The 19,521-nt window shown below is 41.2% G+C and overlaps 2 protein-coding genes across 3 annotated transcripts; one reads left to right on the top strand and one right to left on the bottom strand.

Moving 5' to 3' along the window:
* Nucleotides 1-232: 232 nt before the first annotated feature.
* Nucleotides 233-9,874, bottom strand: arcn1b (archain 1b). The gene is made up of 10 exons (XM_041046381.1): nucleotides 9,712-9,874; nucleotides 8,291-8,554; nucleotides 5,656-5,835; nucleotides 5,162-5,367; nucleotides 4,865-5,026; nucleotides 3,479-3,644; nucleotides 3,141-3,288; nucleotides 2,885-2,993; nucleotides 2,460-2,664; nucleotides 233-1,989 (listed from the first exon to the last, which is right to left on the bottom strand). The coding sequence occupies exons 1-10, from the start codon at nucleotides 9,712-9,714 to the stop codon at nucleotides 1,900-1,902; spliced, it is 1,533 nt and encodes a 510-aa protein (XP_040902315.1). The 5' UTR covers nucleotides 9,715-9,874; the 3' UTR covers nucleotides 233-1,899.
* A 1,507-nt stretch (nucleotides 9,875-11,381) lies between these two features.
* Nucleotides 11,382-18,379, top strand: LOC121187726 (porphobilinogen deaminase-like). 2 transcript variants are annotated; one of them, XM_041047118.1, is made up of 14 exons: nucleotides 11,382-11,541; nucleotides 13,295-13,348; nucleotides 13,704-13,776; nucleotides 14,006-14,055; nucleotides 14,471-14,526; nucleotides 15,085-15,162; nucleotides 15,872-15,949; nucleotides 16,043-16,118; nucleotides 16,264-16,377; nucleotides 16,478-16,516; nucleotides 16,678-16,797; nucleotides 16,936-16,989; nucleotides 17,436-17,525; nucleotides 17,655-18,379. In XM_041047118.1, the coding sequence occupies exons 1-14, from the start codon at nucleotides 11,518-11,520 to the stop codon at nucleotides 17,826-17,828; spliced, it is 1,080 nt and encodes a 359-aa protein (XP_040903052.1). In that variant the 5' UTR covers nucleotides 11,382-11,517; the 3' UTR covers nucleotides 17,829-18,379. The 2 variants fall into 2 exon arrangements, with proteins under 2 accessions (XP_040903052.1, XP_040903051.1); XM_041047117.1 differs by lacking the exon at nucleotides 11,382-11,541 and adding an exon at nucleotides 13,038-13,133.
* Nucleotides 18,380-19,521: the final 1,142 nt, after the last annotated feature.

Below are 19,521 nucleotides of genomic sequence, written 5' to 3'. Positions count from 1 at the left end.
TAAACCCTTGCAAGCAAAGGAGGCACAAAAGTCATCCTCTAAAACTACTCCAGACACTGATGAACTAAATGACTGTACACCTACATGAACCATAACCAGAGCCAGACACAGCCAGAACTACTACATTATAATACACTAATATTTTTATTTTTCATGGATGACTTCCAGCTAAATTGCTGGTGCTAATTAAGACAAACTGAGTGCATTAGCAACAAAATCAGCCAAGTCAGACTTACATTTTCAATAATACATTTTATTCCATTAAAGATTCTTTTTTTTCTAATTGTACACTGGAATGTTAAGATTCCCCTTCAGTAATTTAGTTAAAAATGCTCAAAACAGCCATTTTCAACCCCACATCCACACAGCCATTGCTAAATTGAAACTTGGGGAGTACAAATGGAAGAAAAAAAAAAAAAACAAGAACATGAAAGACAAACATTACATTTTGAATAATGATGATGTACTGTGATAATGTAAGTAAAGGATGACTGGGTGAACGAACAGGTGTGTCGGCCGGCAGAGGTCACTGCGAGGGCTCCAGTAGTCGCTCTGCTTACCTTGGATGTGAGGGGAGCGGGCTGAGTACCAGGCTGGCAGTCTGTGAACCCTGCTCTACTAATGTGTATGGATTTCTGCTATCATACCAACACACATCCACTCCCGTGTCGGATCTAAAACGCAGAGTGTGATGTTAGATTAGGAGCTTGGATGTTGTTTCTGGGCCGCGTTCAAAGTACTTTTTATTCCGTCATATCTAAGCGCTGATCACTGGACTTAAATGGACCAGAGTCAAACATGGCGTTTCCGTTCCACAAAGTGAGGAGTGGTTGTAATGGTGTTACAAAAAAAAAAAAGGATCATAAGAAAATTCAACAGATGTGAAAGTCAAATGTATTTACTGGTAGTTAACTTTGCCCTGCAGCTGAGAATCCCTTACAAAGTCCTGCTCTTCACTGTCAAATTTCAATATCCAAATTAGTGGTAAACAATGACAAATTATACAGCAAACAGTAAAAAATATCAAAGTTAAAAATAAAAGGACACAATTTTGCTGATGATAACCGCAGACAGTACAGACAGTACATGTTTAGCACAGAGCCATATTTTGCTTTTCAGCGAAGAACCAATGTGTTACTTCTACAAAAACTGAAAAATCAGTGTTCTCACAATAAAGGAAAAAAAAAAGACAATCATCTGAAGTGAGATATCAATAGAGCAAATCACAATAGTTGAACGATCAAAGAGCGACAGGCTTATAATGATTGAGACAGCTACGATGCTGCAGTTATTATGGATAAGAAAATCTGAAAAGACAGAAAGCAACAACCCCATTCAAGATTTGATGAACCATTGCAACGCGAGTGTGAAGGAGACAGTTTGTGGAGGATGTATGATTCTCGGGGGATGCTAAACTACCAGCGCTCATTCTAGTGGAGACTGATACAGTGGCCTCAGGTCCCTGTCCTCCCTCTCTACCACCTGGCAGGGTTTTACTGATGGACTGATAATGAGATGGACGTTGGCTTCTCGTGGCCTCACCCCCACAGTCATCCTCTACTTTGTCTGAAGTTCTCTTTACAGTTCTGCTTGGCCAACACAACAGCATCAGTGTAGTTTTCTTTTTGTGTGGTTTTGTTGTTTTTTTTTTTTTCCTGCTCAATTAACTCTATATATAGATGATCCTCTCTCATACAAACATATAAATACACCACCACTGCTCTGCTCCACCACAGGAAGAGGCTTTGCCAGAGGGCTGACGTAGTCCTGTCGATGTACACAGTCTCTGAAATCGTATACAGGGTGGGCAGGCAAGAAATCTTCAATCTTTCTCTGTAGCATAGATTTGGACTCTTTTTGTTGGTGATTTTTTTTGAATTTGTCGTTTTGTGAATATTTTTACAGGATTTCGTACTTGTCGACAACGAAGGAGGTTTCTGAAGAGAATCTAATGGAGCTGTCGCCATCTACGTGAGCCACTTTGGTAACCTGGGAAGAGGGGGGGAAAGATAAAGTCAGTTACCAGCATGTAAACAGTTTATCATAAGGAACAGTTCTGAGCACCATCAGGATTCATTTTTATCTGTACATATCTACACTACATAGACAGTCTCTATCCATAACAGTGCTTGCAGGGCCTAGTTTACTTCCACACCTAAAGACAATGAGGTATGTTTTGCTTCCCTCTGTCTGCCTAAGGCCAACACAGTTCATGGTTGAGAAACTGGGGGGAGGGAGGGTTGTTGCTGATCAATAACTGCTCATCAGTAAACATGTAGGTGCAGTCTCACAGGCCTTCTGAATGCCTCTGACAAAATCAAAGGTAGAAAATGGTAACAGGGACGAAACAAACGATTATTTTCCTGATTAACCGTTTTGTCTGTGAAATGTCAAAAAACAAGTTTACAACCACACACAAACAAACCCATGACAGGTGACATTTCTGTTCAGTAACTCACCTGGATGTCGCAATAGTTGCGCTTGGACACAAAGGACACATTGATAGGGAAGAAATCATTGGGCTGTCCGGCGATGCTGAACTCCAGGCTACCGGTCTTGTTGTTGGCATCAATGACAGGTAGGCACCACTCCAGGACGTTTCGCCTGCTGTCATGTTTGTACTCTCCATCCAAATCACCAATCACAGGAGCTCCCACCCCGGATCTGCAGAGGAGCAGGAAAACAGAGACATGTCAGTACATACAATGCTAAACTGGCATGATACTGTATAAAAGAGTGACTTTTTTTGTAGCAAATGGCCAGATCTCAAATCTGAAGACAGTGAGGATGAAATATATCAACTACAATTACAAAGGCTCACAGTCAGGTCACAGCCCATCACTCAAAGTCAGTCAGAGCTTATAGATTTGTCTGATGTACTTACGGTACGGGGATGCTGATAACCACATCATTGAGCTCGAGGCTCTCCTCCTGCAGCTCATATTCGATGTTGACATCACAGCCAGTACCGCTCTCCGAGGGCCAGCAGTTTACTGTGAGACAGATGAGAAGGGGACTGAGACTATAGCAGGACACTGTTCAGCTGTGCTGTGACACTACATTTAATATGCATTAGTATAAAAGCTACGATACTGGATTGTGATAAGGACAACAGATAAAGCCCACATAATAGAACTTACTGGTTAGAGGTATGAGGGACTCGTCTGTGGTCTGTAGTCTCCACTTGAGCACACCAACATCATTGTTGAGAGGGAACGACTTCTCTGGGTTCTTCAGGCCAATCACTGACTCCGCTGTGAACAACTTCTTGTCCACGTTGGGATGTGTCTGAGTAGAGGAAACAGACAGGAACACGACTCTCACTATAATTGTCATTGTTGCATTGTTATACACTCAGAAGTCACGTGAGCTGGTGTATGTGCACCAGACATAGCAACAGAGGCCACTAATACTACTGACAGGCATTTTAACACATTGTTTTTATGAGTCTGGACTGTCACAGTATGTGTTGACCTACTTGCAGCTGCAATCCTTTGTTGTCATTATTGTTGATAACAAGGCGAATGCGCCCGTTCTTGTCGTCTGTGACTCGGAGCGTCACCATGCCCAGCACCTCCATGTTCTGTAGGCCTCCGTCACGACCACAAGTCAGTGAGATCTTTTCCTCCACACGCAGATGTACACTGGGGAGGAAACACATCCACACAGAATGTATATGTATGCGTACATAGTGTATCGTGCTGGATTGGGGAAAACAAAAATTCTGATTAATAATGAAAACATGTACATCTGCTCTAAGTGTTATGTGTGTTCAGTGGTTACTTTTTGTAAGTGGTTCTATGTGATGTGCAAAGTGTGCCCTTAGTGGAAACTGAGTGATTACAACATGAGCAAAAATGTTATTCTAGATGAAAGCTGGTTATATTAGCTGCCTCACTCACAACCACCCCGTCAACTGTTACATGAATAGCTACACAGCCTATGTGGGCCTGCTGCAGTTTAAAAAACCCTGCATACTCATCTGAGCTCTTGGTTTGTCTTTGTTAAAGAGATTTTATCTCTGGCTACGAAATATGAAACCGTGGAAGTCGACTGAACAGTGTGTGGATTCTGCTTTCTGCAGTCTGCCCCTGCTGGGGAGCTAACGCTAGTTAACAGCTGTCTGCAGGTGTCAGGCTGATGTGTCGTCAGCACAAACAGCGCAGAAGAATTACTCAGCAGACTCTCACTTTCTGCCCAGTCTGTGCTCAAACTGACAGTTAAAGTGTCTGCATGTTTGCTACTGAGAGTCCATGCGTTAACTTATCAAAGTCGCTATCACAGAAATGTATAACTCTATTTCTACAGTGGAAATGAGCAGCTAATACAAGACGAGGGAGGTTCGCTTAAAAAAAAAAAAAAACACACACTTGCTTTGTTTAATCTGAGCTTAGCTGTATGACTATCAAATATTTGTTCAACCTCTCATGCTTCACCCACTTCATATTTATGTCATAGTTAGTGGTTTAGTGGTTTGACTAACATGATACTATGTGAACGGTCATGCTACATCAGCTCTGAATCACATTTGGCCAAACTGTCATTTGCTATTTTTTTTTCACCCCCAATCGTGATCAGTGTCTGAAGTGTTAGTAAAGACAGAACATTTATATTAAAAAAAAAGTGTGATCATAATCATAATTAAACTAAACTAAAACAGAGCTAAGTCATATCATATGACTGGATCATTTTTTTTAATGACAGTCAGGATGCAAACTGTGAAGCACCTTCTATTTAAGGAAAGAGCAGCCCCACCCAGTTTCTGAAGTGGCCAACTTTGGCCATTTAATTGGAAACTACTGACCTCTGATGACACCAGAAGAATAAACATGACTTAACCATAGAGACCATGTTGTGTCTGTACCTCTCCACATTGACTGGTGGTGGCAGAACCTTTGATACATCTGAGCCTCTCTTTCCTGTGGAGGGCATGATGGTTTCACCCTCAGACTTGAGCTTGTCGACGAAGTTGTCCACTTCTTTCCCTTTAGCACCCAGTTTCAGAGCCTTACTGGGTCCACTTGGTCTGAAAAGAAAAAAACAAAAAAAAACAAACGCTTCATCAGTTTATGCAAAACTTAAATGTTTGGTCAGAAAAGTCAGTGTGCATTGTGATGTAAACCAATACAACAGCAATTTGATTTGTTTCCTGGTCTTCTACCTGACTGGAGCAGGTGTGATCTTAGGTTTCTCTGGCTCGACGATGGTGTCTGTGATGATGGACCCTGAGGAGACGCTGGTCATGCCAGCACTACCGAAGCCGCCGAAAGCTGGCACCTTCTTTCCAGAGCGCTCAGCGTCCCTCCTAGCCTGCTGCAGCTCCTTGGCCTTCCTCCTCATCTCTGCCTTGGCCTCTCTTTCCTGAGTCTATGTATTTAAGAAAAACAACATTTAAATTATATGGTAATAATACATTGAGAGAATTACGTCATTTTCACTGGTGTTTTAAGTTTACATTACATTTCTACCTAATAAATGAATAAAACTGCACAACAGTTTTAAACTATTCACTGTATTCATTCTTGTATTTCACCACCTTCTTGTTTCTTTATAGCATTCCCTTGTTTTGTTGCTTTAATGACCCAGTTTCTCCCCAGTGACTGATAAATCTTACTTCATCCAATAAACAAGCCAGTCTTAACAGCGTGATCTCACCTCTCTGACAGCACGGAAAACCTTCTCCTCATGGGAGTCCATCTCTGTGAAGGTGCGGATCTGAGCCAGGTTGACGTTCTCTCTGTAGCCTAATGCCACAATCTCATCGAAGGCAAAGATCAGGTCAAAACAGTGCTCTGATATTTCGCTCTCCTCCAGCACACGACAATATTCTGGGATCTGCACGGGTAGGGAAAAGAAATGAATATCAATTAACTGCACCAGAGTAAAGTTCACACCAGAGATGTGAACTTTTAGAACAGTAACACAAAAATTATGTCTATAGGACAGTCAAGGCTAATAGCTTGACTGCTGACAACTACACTGATCAGGAGGTATGGGATCCTGAATTAAAATAAAACATATTGCTGTAAGACTGCTTAAGAAATGGATTTTTTGCTGAACTTAATTACAGATGGCCGGAGGCAATCCGGGCGTACTGTAGTGGATCAGTATAGGCTAAAATAACCTGATCCTTTGGTCACTGTGCTCTGCTGTGTTTTGTCCCTCTCAGCCTGCTAGTGTTGCAGCTCCTTTCCTTTAAGACAGAGGGCTCTACTGTGAAGCTTCCCACTGCATTAACCAGTGATGATTAGCACATGTGAATGTGAAATAATATTTGGGCGGTGCAGTGTGTGACTCTGAATTCAGACACTGAATTTAAAAAATGTAGGAAACATTCAGTGAGCAGCTTCTCATTTTTAGCAGGTGCACTTTACTGGTTAAAATGACAAATGTCGCCAACATATCAGCTATGACTAATTAATGTTAACTCTGAAGCTAACTTGATGACAGGCCTAAATTAACCAGGCCAGGCCCGGTTTGTGTGCTCTCTGCCTGCTGCTGTCAGTACTTCCTGAAAGACTTATTGTGAGGGAAGAACCTCCACTTTGTAACACCACTGTACAATCACCAGTAAACTAAGTGTTTCTTTAGTTCCAACAAATCACACAGAATGAGACATCTTCTTTCAAGCAGAGCATGTCGCCTCACTTTCATTCTTTCATTCATATACCAAATCAATCATTTAAACTTACAAACTTAAGATTTTTGAACCATAACCTTCAGTATTTAGATCAATAAGCTAATAAAAATAAGCTGTGTGAGATGAAGTAGTAGCTGTGACAAAGTGAGAATATACTGACATGACCATCAGCCCTGACCCCATTTCAGTGGTATTATCTCCCCATTGTGTGTTAGTTAAAGGTGATGCAGTTTAGTCATCAAAATACCCCAATATTTTTTGTTCCAATTTCTGCATATTAAACAAAAGCCAAATCCAAGGTGTCATATTACTAGTGCAGCAATGATTCTCAGAAAATGAAGGGGGAAGGTAGTGCACACTAGTTTGTTGTTCCAAGGTGGATATAAATTAGTTTAGTCAACAGATTTACTTGATGGACTGATCTGCTTGCTAGGAGAATAGGCTGAATAAGCTGTGGCTGATATCATTTTTTGTTTTTTTCATTTAGTTAGGGCAGGTATCTGTGCCTTTCAAGCACTACAGAACAGCATTAGTGTTTCCCATTGATTACCCAGACCGTGGAGGTCCACAGAAACAGTTTTATAATAAACTGAAAATATTTTTACACTTCTCAGTGTTTCCCACACATTGATTTATTTGTAGCGGCCCTCCATAATATCAACACTTACCGCCACGTATTGACTTTCTTTTTCTTTTTTTTACTACTTCAAATGGGTAAAATCCTGTAGATCTGTGCACAATGCATTGATTCGTTCTGCCCCTCCTTGCCATGCTCTCGCTCTTTCTCACAAACATATTGACAACAAATCCCTGTGTCACAGTCAAATTGGCCATCAGAAGAATCTGGAGAAATCCTGTCGCTGGTGGACTGTCAAAAATCCATAACATTTTTACTGTCCCTGTCTGTGTCTTAACCAGCCCTCTCTGTGCCCCCGGTCTGGCCAGATCCAAGTCGGTGAGGGTTTAACGTGAACCAGTGGAGCTGTATATATTGTTCAGTTAATTATTTGTCACAAACGACTTGGCAATATAAGATATTCAGTGGAGCCCCTTATATACGGTATTATTTAAGAATTAATTTAAGAAGCTGCTACAACAAATACAATCTAACTGTGGAAAACACTACAGCATGAGTGTCATGATCAAAGCTACATAAGAAATGAAGAAATTGCGAGTGCATGGTTGCACCTATGAACTTACACTGGATAATTAAGAGCAGCAGACTGCAAAAGTATTTTAGTTTTTTAGATTTCAAAGGTAAATGTTGGATATCTACAATCCAACATGACACAGATATGCCATCAATGTGCTTGAGATACTGGAGGTATCTTTGGTGCATGGTGCAGTAACTTAGACACTGTGAATGTGGAGACACAGCGACTGTATGCAATGCCTGAAAAATACAGACCTTGATTTATGTTGATTTATAAAAAACTAGGATAAACATTTTTTTTTTTTTTGTTGTAAGGGACAATGTAAAGTTTTAAACATAACTGTTACCATTTTATGTGTTGTAGAGTTAGTTTTTTCATCATATTAGCACACTGTCATCTGATAATGTTAACTTTATCTTTCACTGATGGTAGACATAATTTAATGTACAGGCATAGACAGAAACAGAAACAGAAAGTCAGCTCCATTATTTCTTACCACACGGGAGAAGAGTCTGAGTGTCTCGAGGTCCTCCAGGATGTTGCTGTTCTTGGTGGTGATGAGAACCATGTAGAGTTTCTCGAGCGGCTGGTACACATAGCGAACACTGTCTGTTTCCACAAAGGTGTGCTGCTTGCCCGTGTTCATCAGTTTGGGGAATGCAGCCAGGAGACCCTCAATACGTGTCCGGGTCATTTCCACAAACTGCCGCGATACAATGGCCTTGCCAGCCTTGGTGCACACCGCCGCTGCCAACAGCACCTGCGGGTGGAGAGAAAATACGAATATTATTGTGCCTACAGACCTTTAGAAATAACACATTGGATAGTCAGAGTGTGATTATACAAAATGTTACCAAAAGGCAAAAACAAATTCTAGGGCTACAGAAATTTAATAATCTACAAACCAAAAAAGTTAACATTTCTCCTTTTACTTTAACTTCAAATCACCAACCACCCCACAAATGCTTGGTTGTTTCAGTGGACAGCAAGCCATGCCAAGATAAACATCATTATCAATGTATAACTATCATGTTTGTGTGTGTAATTTTAACTATCTAGCTATATCTATATATACATGTACATACAATGCATGTAGATATTTAACAGTTATGAGTAGCAACTGAGCAGAGTGGATATTATGTTGTGTTTATGCCTGCCAAGAAGCAAAAACAACTTTAAATCACCGAAATTTTGAATGGTGTTTGGTGAAATCTTCTCTTCAAGCCAGCGATCTTAGGTACGTACAATACATTTCCGTTACAGTAAATTAACCCACACAAAATTGTCAATTTAGCTCGTATAAGTAAGCTTACCATTATTAACACTTTATTTCACGCTGTTAACTGAATGAAGGAAACGCAATCATTCCACGTTGACAATGGCTGAAGCTGAGAATGAAAGACCCCTGATGCAGTGTATCTCAACTTGATGTGAACTGCGGTTAACGCTGTCCTGAATACAAATTGTCGCACCTGGTAAATCATAATGATAATCCAAATTTACATATGGTTATGGTTTGCTTAAGGACCGAAACCGCTGTTGTCTGGCTAAGGACAATCTGACAGCAGGTAGCGTTAGCTCGGATCCGGCTAGTGACAGGAGCTAACCCTAACGCTAGCTTGTAAAGCTAGTTAACGTCAGCAATGTCTGCACACTCAGTGTCGCTTATTCACGTCAAATTCGGCTCTGAATAATAAAACGACGGTTCATTTACTTAGCTTTAGCGAGTAAATAAAACACTGACGCTGTCGACCCAGCGGAGATAAACCTTGGTATTTCCTCTTATTTCGGTCCCGTAGAAGCTAGCTAGCTGGTACCTAACTAGCTTTAGCTACTTGCCAGATTAGCCAATGTTATGATAATTGCTAGGCCCGATAAAAAGCAAGAAAATGATCACGATTTTCGACTGTCACTCACCATTTTGGTCTCTCTCTATGGTACGACGGTCTTCAGTCTCTCGTTTTTCTTGCTTTGGGGGATTTCTAATCACTCTAGAATAGCAAGGTGCGAATATGCAGCTGACTCCAAGTTGTATGGTTGTTAGCTAGCTAGCGTCAATATGGCAGCAGTACAGAGCCACGTCTCCACCGGAAGAGCAGCGCTGGATCAGCCCACCGTGGAAACCAATGACGTGGTCCCCAAAATGTTGGCCTTCTTGCATAAATAACTTGCAAGCGCTACTTCCACAGGTCCTCCAGCTGGTTAGACTTCCCAAATGGTGCCAACGACTTACGATCTCCATAGGCCTACCTTTCACCTCTTTGGTACGTGCGGAATAAGCTATAGTGACAGGACACACTGAAATATTGCATCCCATTATTGTTAACAACGACCATTATTGACAGAGTCCATTCAAACTTTAACATGTTTTCACTTACTAAAATATATGTGCCCAAAAAACACACAAGCAAAAGTTGTATGTATGTGTGCAGGTACACTTTGGTACAGAATATAAGTCGATGTTCACATAATATTTCACACAGTGCACTTCAAAAACGACTTCTGACTGATTTGGATTGTACCTCATTTTTACATCACTCTGAACAAAAGTGTCTCCTAAATGAATGAATGGAAATATGTAAAATGATTCAATTATTGTTCTGGGTTTTTATTATATGTTTTAAATTGTGGACAGCATTGCTAATAATAAAATAATACACATGTGAGACAATAAATACACTGGTTTAAACAGATGAATTACATACATGTGTTATAGTAAAGAAGTAAAAGTCTAAAACAGTTAAAAACAATAATAAGCCTTTTTTGTGGTTTTCATGAAGTGATGTGGTGATCAAGTTGCACTTATCACACAGCATAAACTGTCACTGTATGTTCAGTAATTACAATAAAATACATTTGAAAAAATCAAAACTTCCTCTAAGATCCACTCAGTTTCTATTGACTATTGAGTATTTTATTGCTCTATAAACTACCACTGGGACACTGTAGCTAGTTAATCTAACCATGGCCCTAATAATACTGAAGACTATAACAGATAAACATTGTACTCCACCATAATACTACAAAATGAATAGTGTTGCAGTAACGTAGTTTGGTCACTAGATGTCATCATTCAAACTGTGTATGGAAAATGTAGGCACACACTACAAGCTGTTTATTCACTGAAAGTTGGTTTTAACACACGTCAGTGGTCCTTTCTCTAATGTGTTCAAGAAAACGCATTAAGTGTGACTCTCACTCACACCCCGAAGACTATCTGAATCTCTCCTCATGACCTTATAGTCTCATGGATACAGCTAGGTGTGGCACTTGACATGCAAGTTCAAAGTTGAAATACTGGTGTAGTTATCATGGTCGCATCATCAGGTCCCATGTGCATAAAAATGTCTCACAAGGGAAGCTGTAAATTGTTACCCCTGATGATCCAAGTACACAACAGCAGTTCTGAGCTTGAGAGTCGTCAGTAAGTTGTTGTACGTTCGAAGAAACACACATTAGACCACTATTTTCATTGGTCTTCTGACTTCTTAATGCAAGGACGCCTTGCACACCCTCCGCAGGAGGAAACTGGTACACGGAACAAGGAAATGACCTCTATCCACTCCAATGACATCATGAGGTTCCGCGTTCATTCATAGGGAAGCTGCATGAGAGTAGCGCTCTGATCGTTTCCAAAGATTTCGTGACTTTTCATGGATTCACTGTCTAGGAAAACGCGCTGTTGATTCAAACTACATCGGCAGAGTAAAGCGGATCACCGATATGTCGGAAGAGAAAAAATCTCCGGTAGGTTTTTCTCAAATTGACCCGGTCGTTTTCACCATGCATGAAGCACGCAGCTCCATTTCCGTATGCGCCGTCATTCGGGGCGCTGTGATTGGCTGATATTTACGCCCGTCTTACTACTCTGTTTTCCATTGGACAGTAAAAAGTAGGACGTTGACAGATAGAAGCTAGAAAAGGCGAATTAGCATGGCAAAGTGTTGGCTTTGGTTTAGTGCTTCTGTGAAAAACACAGTGGCGATTGATCACTGATGAAGTCCCTGTCGTACTGTAGAAACCAAGCAGAAATACTTTGTGCTTTAGCTTCTTTTACACCCGTTCTAGTTCAATGAACACGTTTTACGACCTCACGTTAACGTTATGAGATGTCCACTTGTTAGAAAATAAAGTGCTATTTGGGCTATTACACTGATGCCGAATGGAGCTGCGCCCCATTATTAGCTTTCGTAAAAACATATGTCATTTTTATGATATATTAACCTGACCTTGGCAGGGAAGAATTAAAGTGGTAGATTTTTGAGGGTAGTTTTCTAACAAGCAGAAGAAAAGCACAGTTAAAACTGCTGCTTCAAAAGGTTTTTCTGGTAGGATAACTTCATGTTTATGGAAACCCTTAATAACATAAAGGAAAAAAAGAAATAAGATTTACTGTCATAAATAATCACACATGTATAGTAAACAGAATATTACATACATGAAAAAGGTAAAAGCGTTTAATAACCTATTAAACCTCATAGTTATGAAATGTTATTTCTGTATTTTCACAGTAACATGATTCAGTCAGTCTTTCTCTGTTTCTCATAACAATGTCCAAAAATCTGTTATATCATATTGGTATATTTCCCAGACGTGCTTTTCTAACTTTTCTGTATTCTAGTTCATAATATCAGTCCCAGCCTGTTTAACCTTCTGATAGTCACATTCCTCCTCCCTCTTCCCAGGCTTAGCCAACAAAATAAAAGTGGCCAATGACATTTTTGATAAAACCTTATCAGTTCTTTATCACCTGTAGGGATGATACATGTAGACAGTTTTTTTTTTAAAATAACAATATCAGTGTACAACGTTAGAGATATGGTACCTCATTTTGTACACAGAGGCATATTTTAATGGATAATCAACTTTCAACTATTCAATGTGTGTTTCAAATAACAGCATTAACAACTGTGATTTAACTTTTCATTAATTTCAGAGTATTATTCTGTTCTCATCAGTGGCAGTGATGTTGGCTGCCGACCCTCCAGAAAATAAAGAGTAGAGTCAGAGCAGGAAAGGTTCCTCACACATCTGTTTCATGACCACACCTTATATCCAGGACCCTCCTTAGCTGCCCCTCCCTGCCTTTTATAACGGACTCAGTGAATTGGCACACTTATCTTTTGGAACCAGAGATATCTTGGGGTGGAGGTCCTGAAGGAGGGGGGTGGTGTCTGGTAAAAAAAAGAGTACTGTTCAGTATCTAGAGGCTATATGACCTCAGCACTGCTCCTTACCAAGACAGTCCCGGCCACACAGCAGACACAATAGCCTCTACAGTTGCAGACGCTCAGTACGGACACAGAATTATGGAGGATGGACCTTACAAGTACATCAGGGTGAGGCGAGCAGAGAAAATGTTTCATCACATTTGCAGATGTGGTTGTAAATGTGCAGGGGGCGAATGGAGGACACCAGCTAGAGTATCAGGAGGAGGTTCTGCAGAAAGTGAGTTTAAACTCACTAACTTCTTTTGCTGACGTCTCTTTTGCCCCTGCAGGATGGGAATGGCAAGGTTAGTCGGGTCATCCGGATCGGAACCCGCAAAAGCCAGGTAAGGTACTATATTTATTCAGTTCTGAGCTTGAATTCAGTTATTTGACTTAGGTTTTAACTATAATTTGCCTGTGAATGTAACTCATGCAGAGTCTTAATGTGTCAGTTAATTGTGAGTTATCTAATGCACTGTTCCACCATGCTGGTTTAGATACAGCAAAGTAAGATGTCTGGAGCTTGTCTTGCCGAGATAACATAGTTCTGACTCCACAATGTCTCTGTCAGATAACTGACAGAGACCCCCTTCAGTCTGTCATACTGATTTGATGCTCATTCATTCTGTGTATGGCTGTTTAAATTTTTATCAGTATAGTCTAGTTAAAATCAAGAGGCGCTGTGTTCTTCTCTCCCAGTTGGCCCGCATCCAGACCGACAGCGTGGCGGACAAGCTGAAGGAACTGTACCCTGACATCCACTTGGAAATAAGTGAGAATCATCACAAACTTTCTTTTGTTAGACATCCTGACAAAAAAAAAACAACTTTGTAGCCCTGTTACAAATTTCTTAGCAGATCAACAACACTGATCAAAAACCACTTGAGGTCTTGCTTTAAAAATGAATGACCTAATGACCGAAAACTGCAGATCAGTGGGTCCATTTCTGACCCATTCCAGGTGTTTGTTTTGTGATAAATTGTTCTGTCTCTGTCTTTCAGTTGGCATGTCAACGACAGGAGACAAAATCCTGGACACAGCTTTATCAAAGGTGAGGCTTGTTTAAATCAGTGTTTACTCATCTCGGCTCACAACTGACAGTTATTTTTACTATCAATGAATCTGCCGATTATTTTCTCGATTATTAAATTAATTGTCTATAAAATGTCCGAAAATTGTGAAGAGTGCCCAGTACAGTATCACAGAGGCAAAGGTGGCATATTCAAATAAAACCCCCCACGTTTAAACTGGAACCATAAAGTGCTTGACTTTTTTGGTTGAAAAGTGACTCAAACTATTAATCAACTTATCTATTCAGTGACTAATCGTTTCAGCTCTACACGCATACATACATCATACTCAGCATACTTGTATAATCATCCTGCTTGGACGTGTTATTTTCAGTGTAACAGATAAATGTAACAGAAAATCACTGTGTTTTTTTTTGTTTGTTTTTTTTAATGCAGATTGGAGAGAAGAGTTTGTTCACCAAAGAGTTGGAGAATGCTTTGGAGAGGAATGAGTGAGTGTGACCGGTGTCATCTGTGTCTGACACCACACTGTCCTCACAGCATTGTTTCATGAGCAGACACTAACTGTTAGGGTTTAACTGAATGGGCAGGACTTTAGAGGACTGACACTTTTGTATTGTTGCTGCCAGGTGCAATTACTTAGTGCCATTATTCAGCAGTAATACATTTGAAGTATTTTTGTCAGAGCAAAAATGACATAACACTGTAGGTAATAACTGGCTTTATGCTATTGTCTACATGCTGAAAACAAACAGTATGGACAAAACTGACTGCTGAATGACTTTGCATAAAATACTCATGTCAGCCCCAGTAACCCAAGTCATCATCAGTGACCAGGCCATTTTTCCCAACTACAAAAACATCCATAGCATACATCAGATTACATCCGTGCAGAGGGAAACCCTCTGACTTCTCCTGCAGCCTCAGATGTTGCCTCTGTTCTGTAGCTGCCTTGAACATATAAAATACAGCACACCACTGAATGGCTGTATTGTACCATGACACATAAAAGGAGAATGTATACATGACTGTTCCTCTGTGTCCTGCAGGGTTGATCTGGTTGTTCACTCGCTGAAAGATCTTCCCACCTCTCTGCCTCCAGGATTCACCATTGGAGCTGTGCTGAAGTAAGTGAGCTCGCACCTCTGCAGTGTCTGCATACATTTACAGTGCGTCACGATGGTTGTGGGTTGTAGCCGAGCACAGGCAGTGGGGAGAGAAGACTGTTAGCAAGCAAACATGTAAACTATTAGTTTAAATTAAATAATATTTCAAAATATTAAAAAAAAATGTAATTAGCAAACTTTGAGGGAGGAAATGGATTCAACGCAAGATGACCTCAAGACTATACACAGTGTGTTTGGTGAGAAATACTAGACGTAAACATAGCACTGTTTATGAGAAAACTCAAACTCAATTCACTTAGTTGTCTCTATTTTAATTTTCAACTGTTTTGTTCTTTCAAGAAATGTCTTTAGCCTTTTTCCTGTGCTGTAAGATAAGCACTGCTGTGAAAGGCATGGTGTTTGGGAGACAGGAAAGGGGGGGGTGACTTTTGACAAAGTCCCAGCTTGGATGAGAACATAATGTAAAACCTTATCAGGAGGCCTTTATTGTTTATTACCAGCCACTGTCACTGAAGCGGAGTAGAGGAGATAGTGAGGCTGTGTTTGGGACATAAACTCTTCCTTTGTTGGAACAGTTCCTCAGAACAAGTCAAATGTCACTTATTGTCCATTCTGCAGATCGCTGTAGTGTTTGCTGTGTAATCTTAGTGAGGTTGTGTTTTGACCAGCTGTAACCACTCACTGTTGTTTGCCTTTTTTTTGCTTTTAGGAGAGAAAATCCCCATGATGCAGTGGTTTTACATCCAAAAAATGCAGGGAAAACTCTCGACACTCTACCAGAAAACAGGTACAGTCTGATGGATAATGGAAGTAGCTGTATTTATTTTCACTGGTATCAAAGGTAACGGATAACTTGACTTCATGCTGTGTGTTTGTGCAGTGTGATCGGTACCAGTTCACTGCGCCGCGCTGCTCAGTTGAAGAAGAGATTCCCCCACCTGGAGTTCAAAGATATCGTATCCTTTTAGGGGGCAGCCTGTGAACGTGAGAAAAGAAGACGGAAATCATTTTTTATTTTACTGCACAACAAACCACTTTATAATGTGGTGTTTGTGTTTGGCGGAATGGATACTAGTTTCTGTCCTTAGCTGTAGTCTTCAGCGTGGGAATCTGAACACACGTCTGAAGAAGCTGGATGAGAAGGCGGACTTTGCTGCCATCATCCTGGCTGCTGCCGGCCTCAGGAGAATGGGCTGGGAGAACCGGATCAGCCAGGTACAGTTCTGATCCTATTATGTCCTCAGTGTGAAGCCTGTCTGACCGACCTGTTTCCTCTAACAGTCAAACTGTCGGATTTCTCTTTTTCCACTGGTAGATCCTGGAGCCTGAAGACTGTATGTATGCTGTTGGACAGGTAAGAACAGCGGGATACAAATATGACTCATAGACTAAAGAGACGGATAATTATAATTGATGGATAATTCATAAGTGAATATGATAAAAAGAACAGACTACATCTATATGGGTGTATAAAATCCATATATGCATTTGTGTTTGTGTGTGTGTCCCTCTCAGGGGGCTCTGGCAGTGGAGGTCCGGGCCAGAGATGCAGACATCCTGGAGATGGTGTCCGTCCTCCATGACTCTGACACTGTACTGCGCTGCATAGCTGAGAGAGCCTTCCTCAAACACCTGGTACACCACACACACACACACACACACACACACACACACACACACACACACACACACACACACACACACACACACACACACATTCCTCAGCTCATTTTCCTTTTGTATGAACTCAATTTAACATTTCGTCATTTGCAGGAGGGTGGCTGCAGCGTCCCGGTGGCTGTACACACCGAAGTGAAAGACTCCCAGGTAAGAACGTTAGGTAGAGAGCTGTGTAAAGCCTTTTCCTGGCACCAGAGGGAGCTGAACATGAGACTGGCATCTCAAGGCTGCATGAGCCGACTCTAACATAACACACCTCTGCTGTGCGGAATAACACACATCAGACACATCATAACACATCTGTTTTTCCATTGTGAGTCTGGTAGTGTTACAGAAGTGCAAGGCTAAATCAGTGAACCCCAGCTACCAAGCTCTGATAGGTCAACAGTTTATCAGATTTCTACAGATGTCAGTGAGCACAGCACCAAACCTGTTTAAACTGCTGGACAAAGCTGAGATGTTGGCTGTGAGTCAGAGGCCTGGAACCAAAGCAAAGTAAAGCAGACAGGATGGAAACAGTAGTGGACACAGATTTCGTCCTTAGCTGTAGAAGAAGAAACGGTGAAGGACAGTTTGTTGTTGTGTTTTCCCAGCTCTACCTGACGGGGGCAGTCTATAGCCTGGACGGATCAGACAGTCTGAAGGAAACCATGCAGACTAGCATCACTGCTGCTGCTGACAAGGTAAAATGTCTGATATCGCCACACACACAAAGAGACTGGATGGAACATATAATCATTCTGTTATGTTTGTGTGTCAGCTCTGATAGCACCTACCAAACTTTACACTGATAATGTGCTTATGTGCGACAGAGCTTAGAAGAAGTGGATGAGCGGGTCCAGCGAGTGGGAGTGACAGCCAGCAAGATCTCAGGCGAAGCCCAGGACAGAGCTGAGCGTCTGGGTGTCGACCTGGCCAACTTGCTGCTGAGCAAAGGAGCCAAGGAGATCCTGACGGTGGCCAGGCAGCTCAATGACGCCAGATAATCCTGCTCTGCTGAGGGGCGGGGCTGCGGACGTGACCCGGTCCTCGAGCACAGGACACACCCACTTTTTTTTTTTATGTTACACATTTGACTTGAGCCCAAAACGTCAGATGGTGAGGTGTCTTCCATGTGAGTTCAGTCAACAGCAGGTAAATTGATGAGGATTTCAAACACTACTTGGACCAGTGTTGTGCTCAGTCTGGTAGAACGCTGCTCACCTGACTGCCATCATCAGCTCGCTGAGAATCGGCAGTCTATAGCAGTCTTGGTCTTGGTTCCAGCCTGCTCTTACATACAGTACCTCATGGAACCATCTCCTGAGCCGTGTAGAAACTGCCTTACAGGGATTATCAGAGGCAAACACAAAATGGCCTTCAAGCACTACAGTCAACACATAGAGTACCATCACCGGCTGATAGCGCTTCATTGTTTTTTAAAGTGTGTCAATGTTAGTATCAGTGTCTCAGTAAATGGAATACCACTTGCGTTGTTTCACCAGTGTCCAGTATTGTTTTCCACATGCAGGTAAATAAAACGAGAAGTTATACCAGAGTTCCTCTCTTAGCTTGTAGCTGCTTTCTCATTGGGCAGAGCTGAGCTTTCGATGGTACCAAAGACGAGTTTCCAAGCATGTGTCCACATGTCCTGCTTTGGTGCAGGCAGACCTGCAGTGAAATATGGGCTCGTTTAGGTGGGAGAGTGTGAGAAATGTAAATATAAATGTAAATTCAGTCCTTCGTTCATCAGCTTCATAATCTTTATTCACCTCATGTTGAATGTAACATGTTCAGCTGAGGAGGTTTACCATGTTTTAAGAGTGTGCTAACTACCTCTTCTACAGAGAGAGAATATATTAAACAAGGTGTGATGATAAGCTGTTGGGGGGGGCATTTTGTTTTACTCCACCTGTGGCCCAGCTAGGGATGCTTTGAAGTTTGTACAGCTTTTTACTGAGCGTCTATGATGTTCAGTTCTCACTAAATGACTGGAGAGTACTTATTTAACACTGGAGCTGTTGATCTACAGCAATCCCTGCATCTGTTTTCAGGTTCATGCTCTGATTTTAAATGTGCACTGGACGGTCGTATATCAGCAGTTTGGCCTGATATTGCATCTTGGGTGTAATATCTTTAAAGAATGGCTTGCAGCACCATGCTAGGCACCAGCTGTTAGCTCATGAGTTTTAAATATGGTGTAAATAAGAAAGTTGTGGTTATACAGTGGTATAATGGACTGTTTGAAAGGGAGAGGGCACAGAAGTGGACCTACTCATTGAGTTTCATGGACTGGCTATGGAGCATATTACTTTCTGTCACAGAGAATAATGCAGGTTATCACTTTAAACCATGGCAGTACTGTATTTTACAGCCGTATTGCCACACTCATGCTGATGGTACCATGTTGTGCTGTAGTCCCACAGACTCACATTACATTCACCAAACAAAACATAGTTTTCTTCTACTTCTGACTTCTGGAATCTTTTCATTTTGACTTAGTATCATAATAACAACATCCATATCTCATAGTTATGAGATAATGATTTTGAGATCTCATGATTATCAGGTCATTAATAATCATAAAACTCATAAAGACAGAATCTTTATCTTCACAGCTACAAGACCTTTATCCTGTAATTGTGAGATGCTAAGTCCTAATTACAACATACAGAAGTAATAATGTTTGGTGAATGCAGT

The sequence above is a fragment of the Toxotes jaculatrix genome, chromosome 9, assembly GCF_017976425.1.
Source record: "Toxotes jaculatrix isolate fToxJac2 chromosome 9, fToxJac2.pri, whole genome shotgun sequence".
NCBI lineage: Eukaryota > Metazoa > Chordata > Actinopteri > Toxotidae > Toxotes > Toxotes jaculatrix.
This window is presented reverse-complemented; position numbering and strand designations above follow the sequence as displayed.

Excerpts from the sequence above, each read along its gene's own strand:
- arcn1b (XM_041046381.1), bottom strand. Across the intron at positions 3,289-3,478 it reads ACAAAGGATTGCAGCTGCAA|ACACATCCCAACGTGGACAA; the intron begins GTAGGTCAACAC and ends TCCTCTACTCAG. Across the intron at positions 2,994-3,140 it reads GTCCCTCATACCTCTAACCA|TAAACTGCTGGCCCTCGGAG; the intron begins GTAAGTTCTATT and ends TCTGTCTCACAG.
- LOC121187726 (XM_041047117.1), top strand. The coding sequence starts at position 13,104 with ATGGAGGATGGACCTTACAAGTACATCAGG. Across the intron at positions 13,134-13,294 it reads GACCTTACAAGTACATCAGG|GATGGGAATGGCAAGGTTAG; the intron begins GTGAGGCGAGCA and ends TTGCCCCTGCAG. Across the intron at positions 16,119-16,263 it reads ACCTGGAGTTCAAAGATATC|CGTGGGAATCTGAACACACG; the intron begins GTATCCTTTTAG and ends TGTAGTCTTCAG.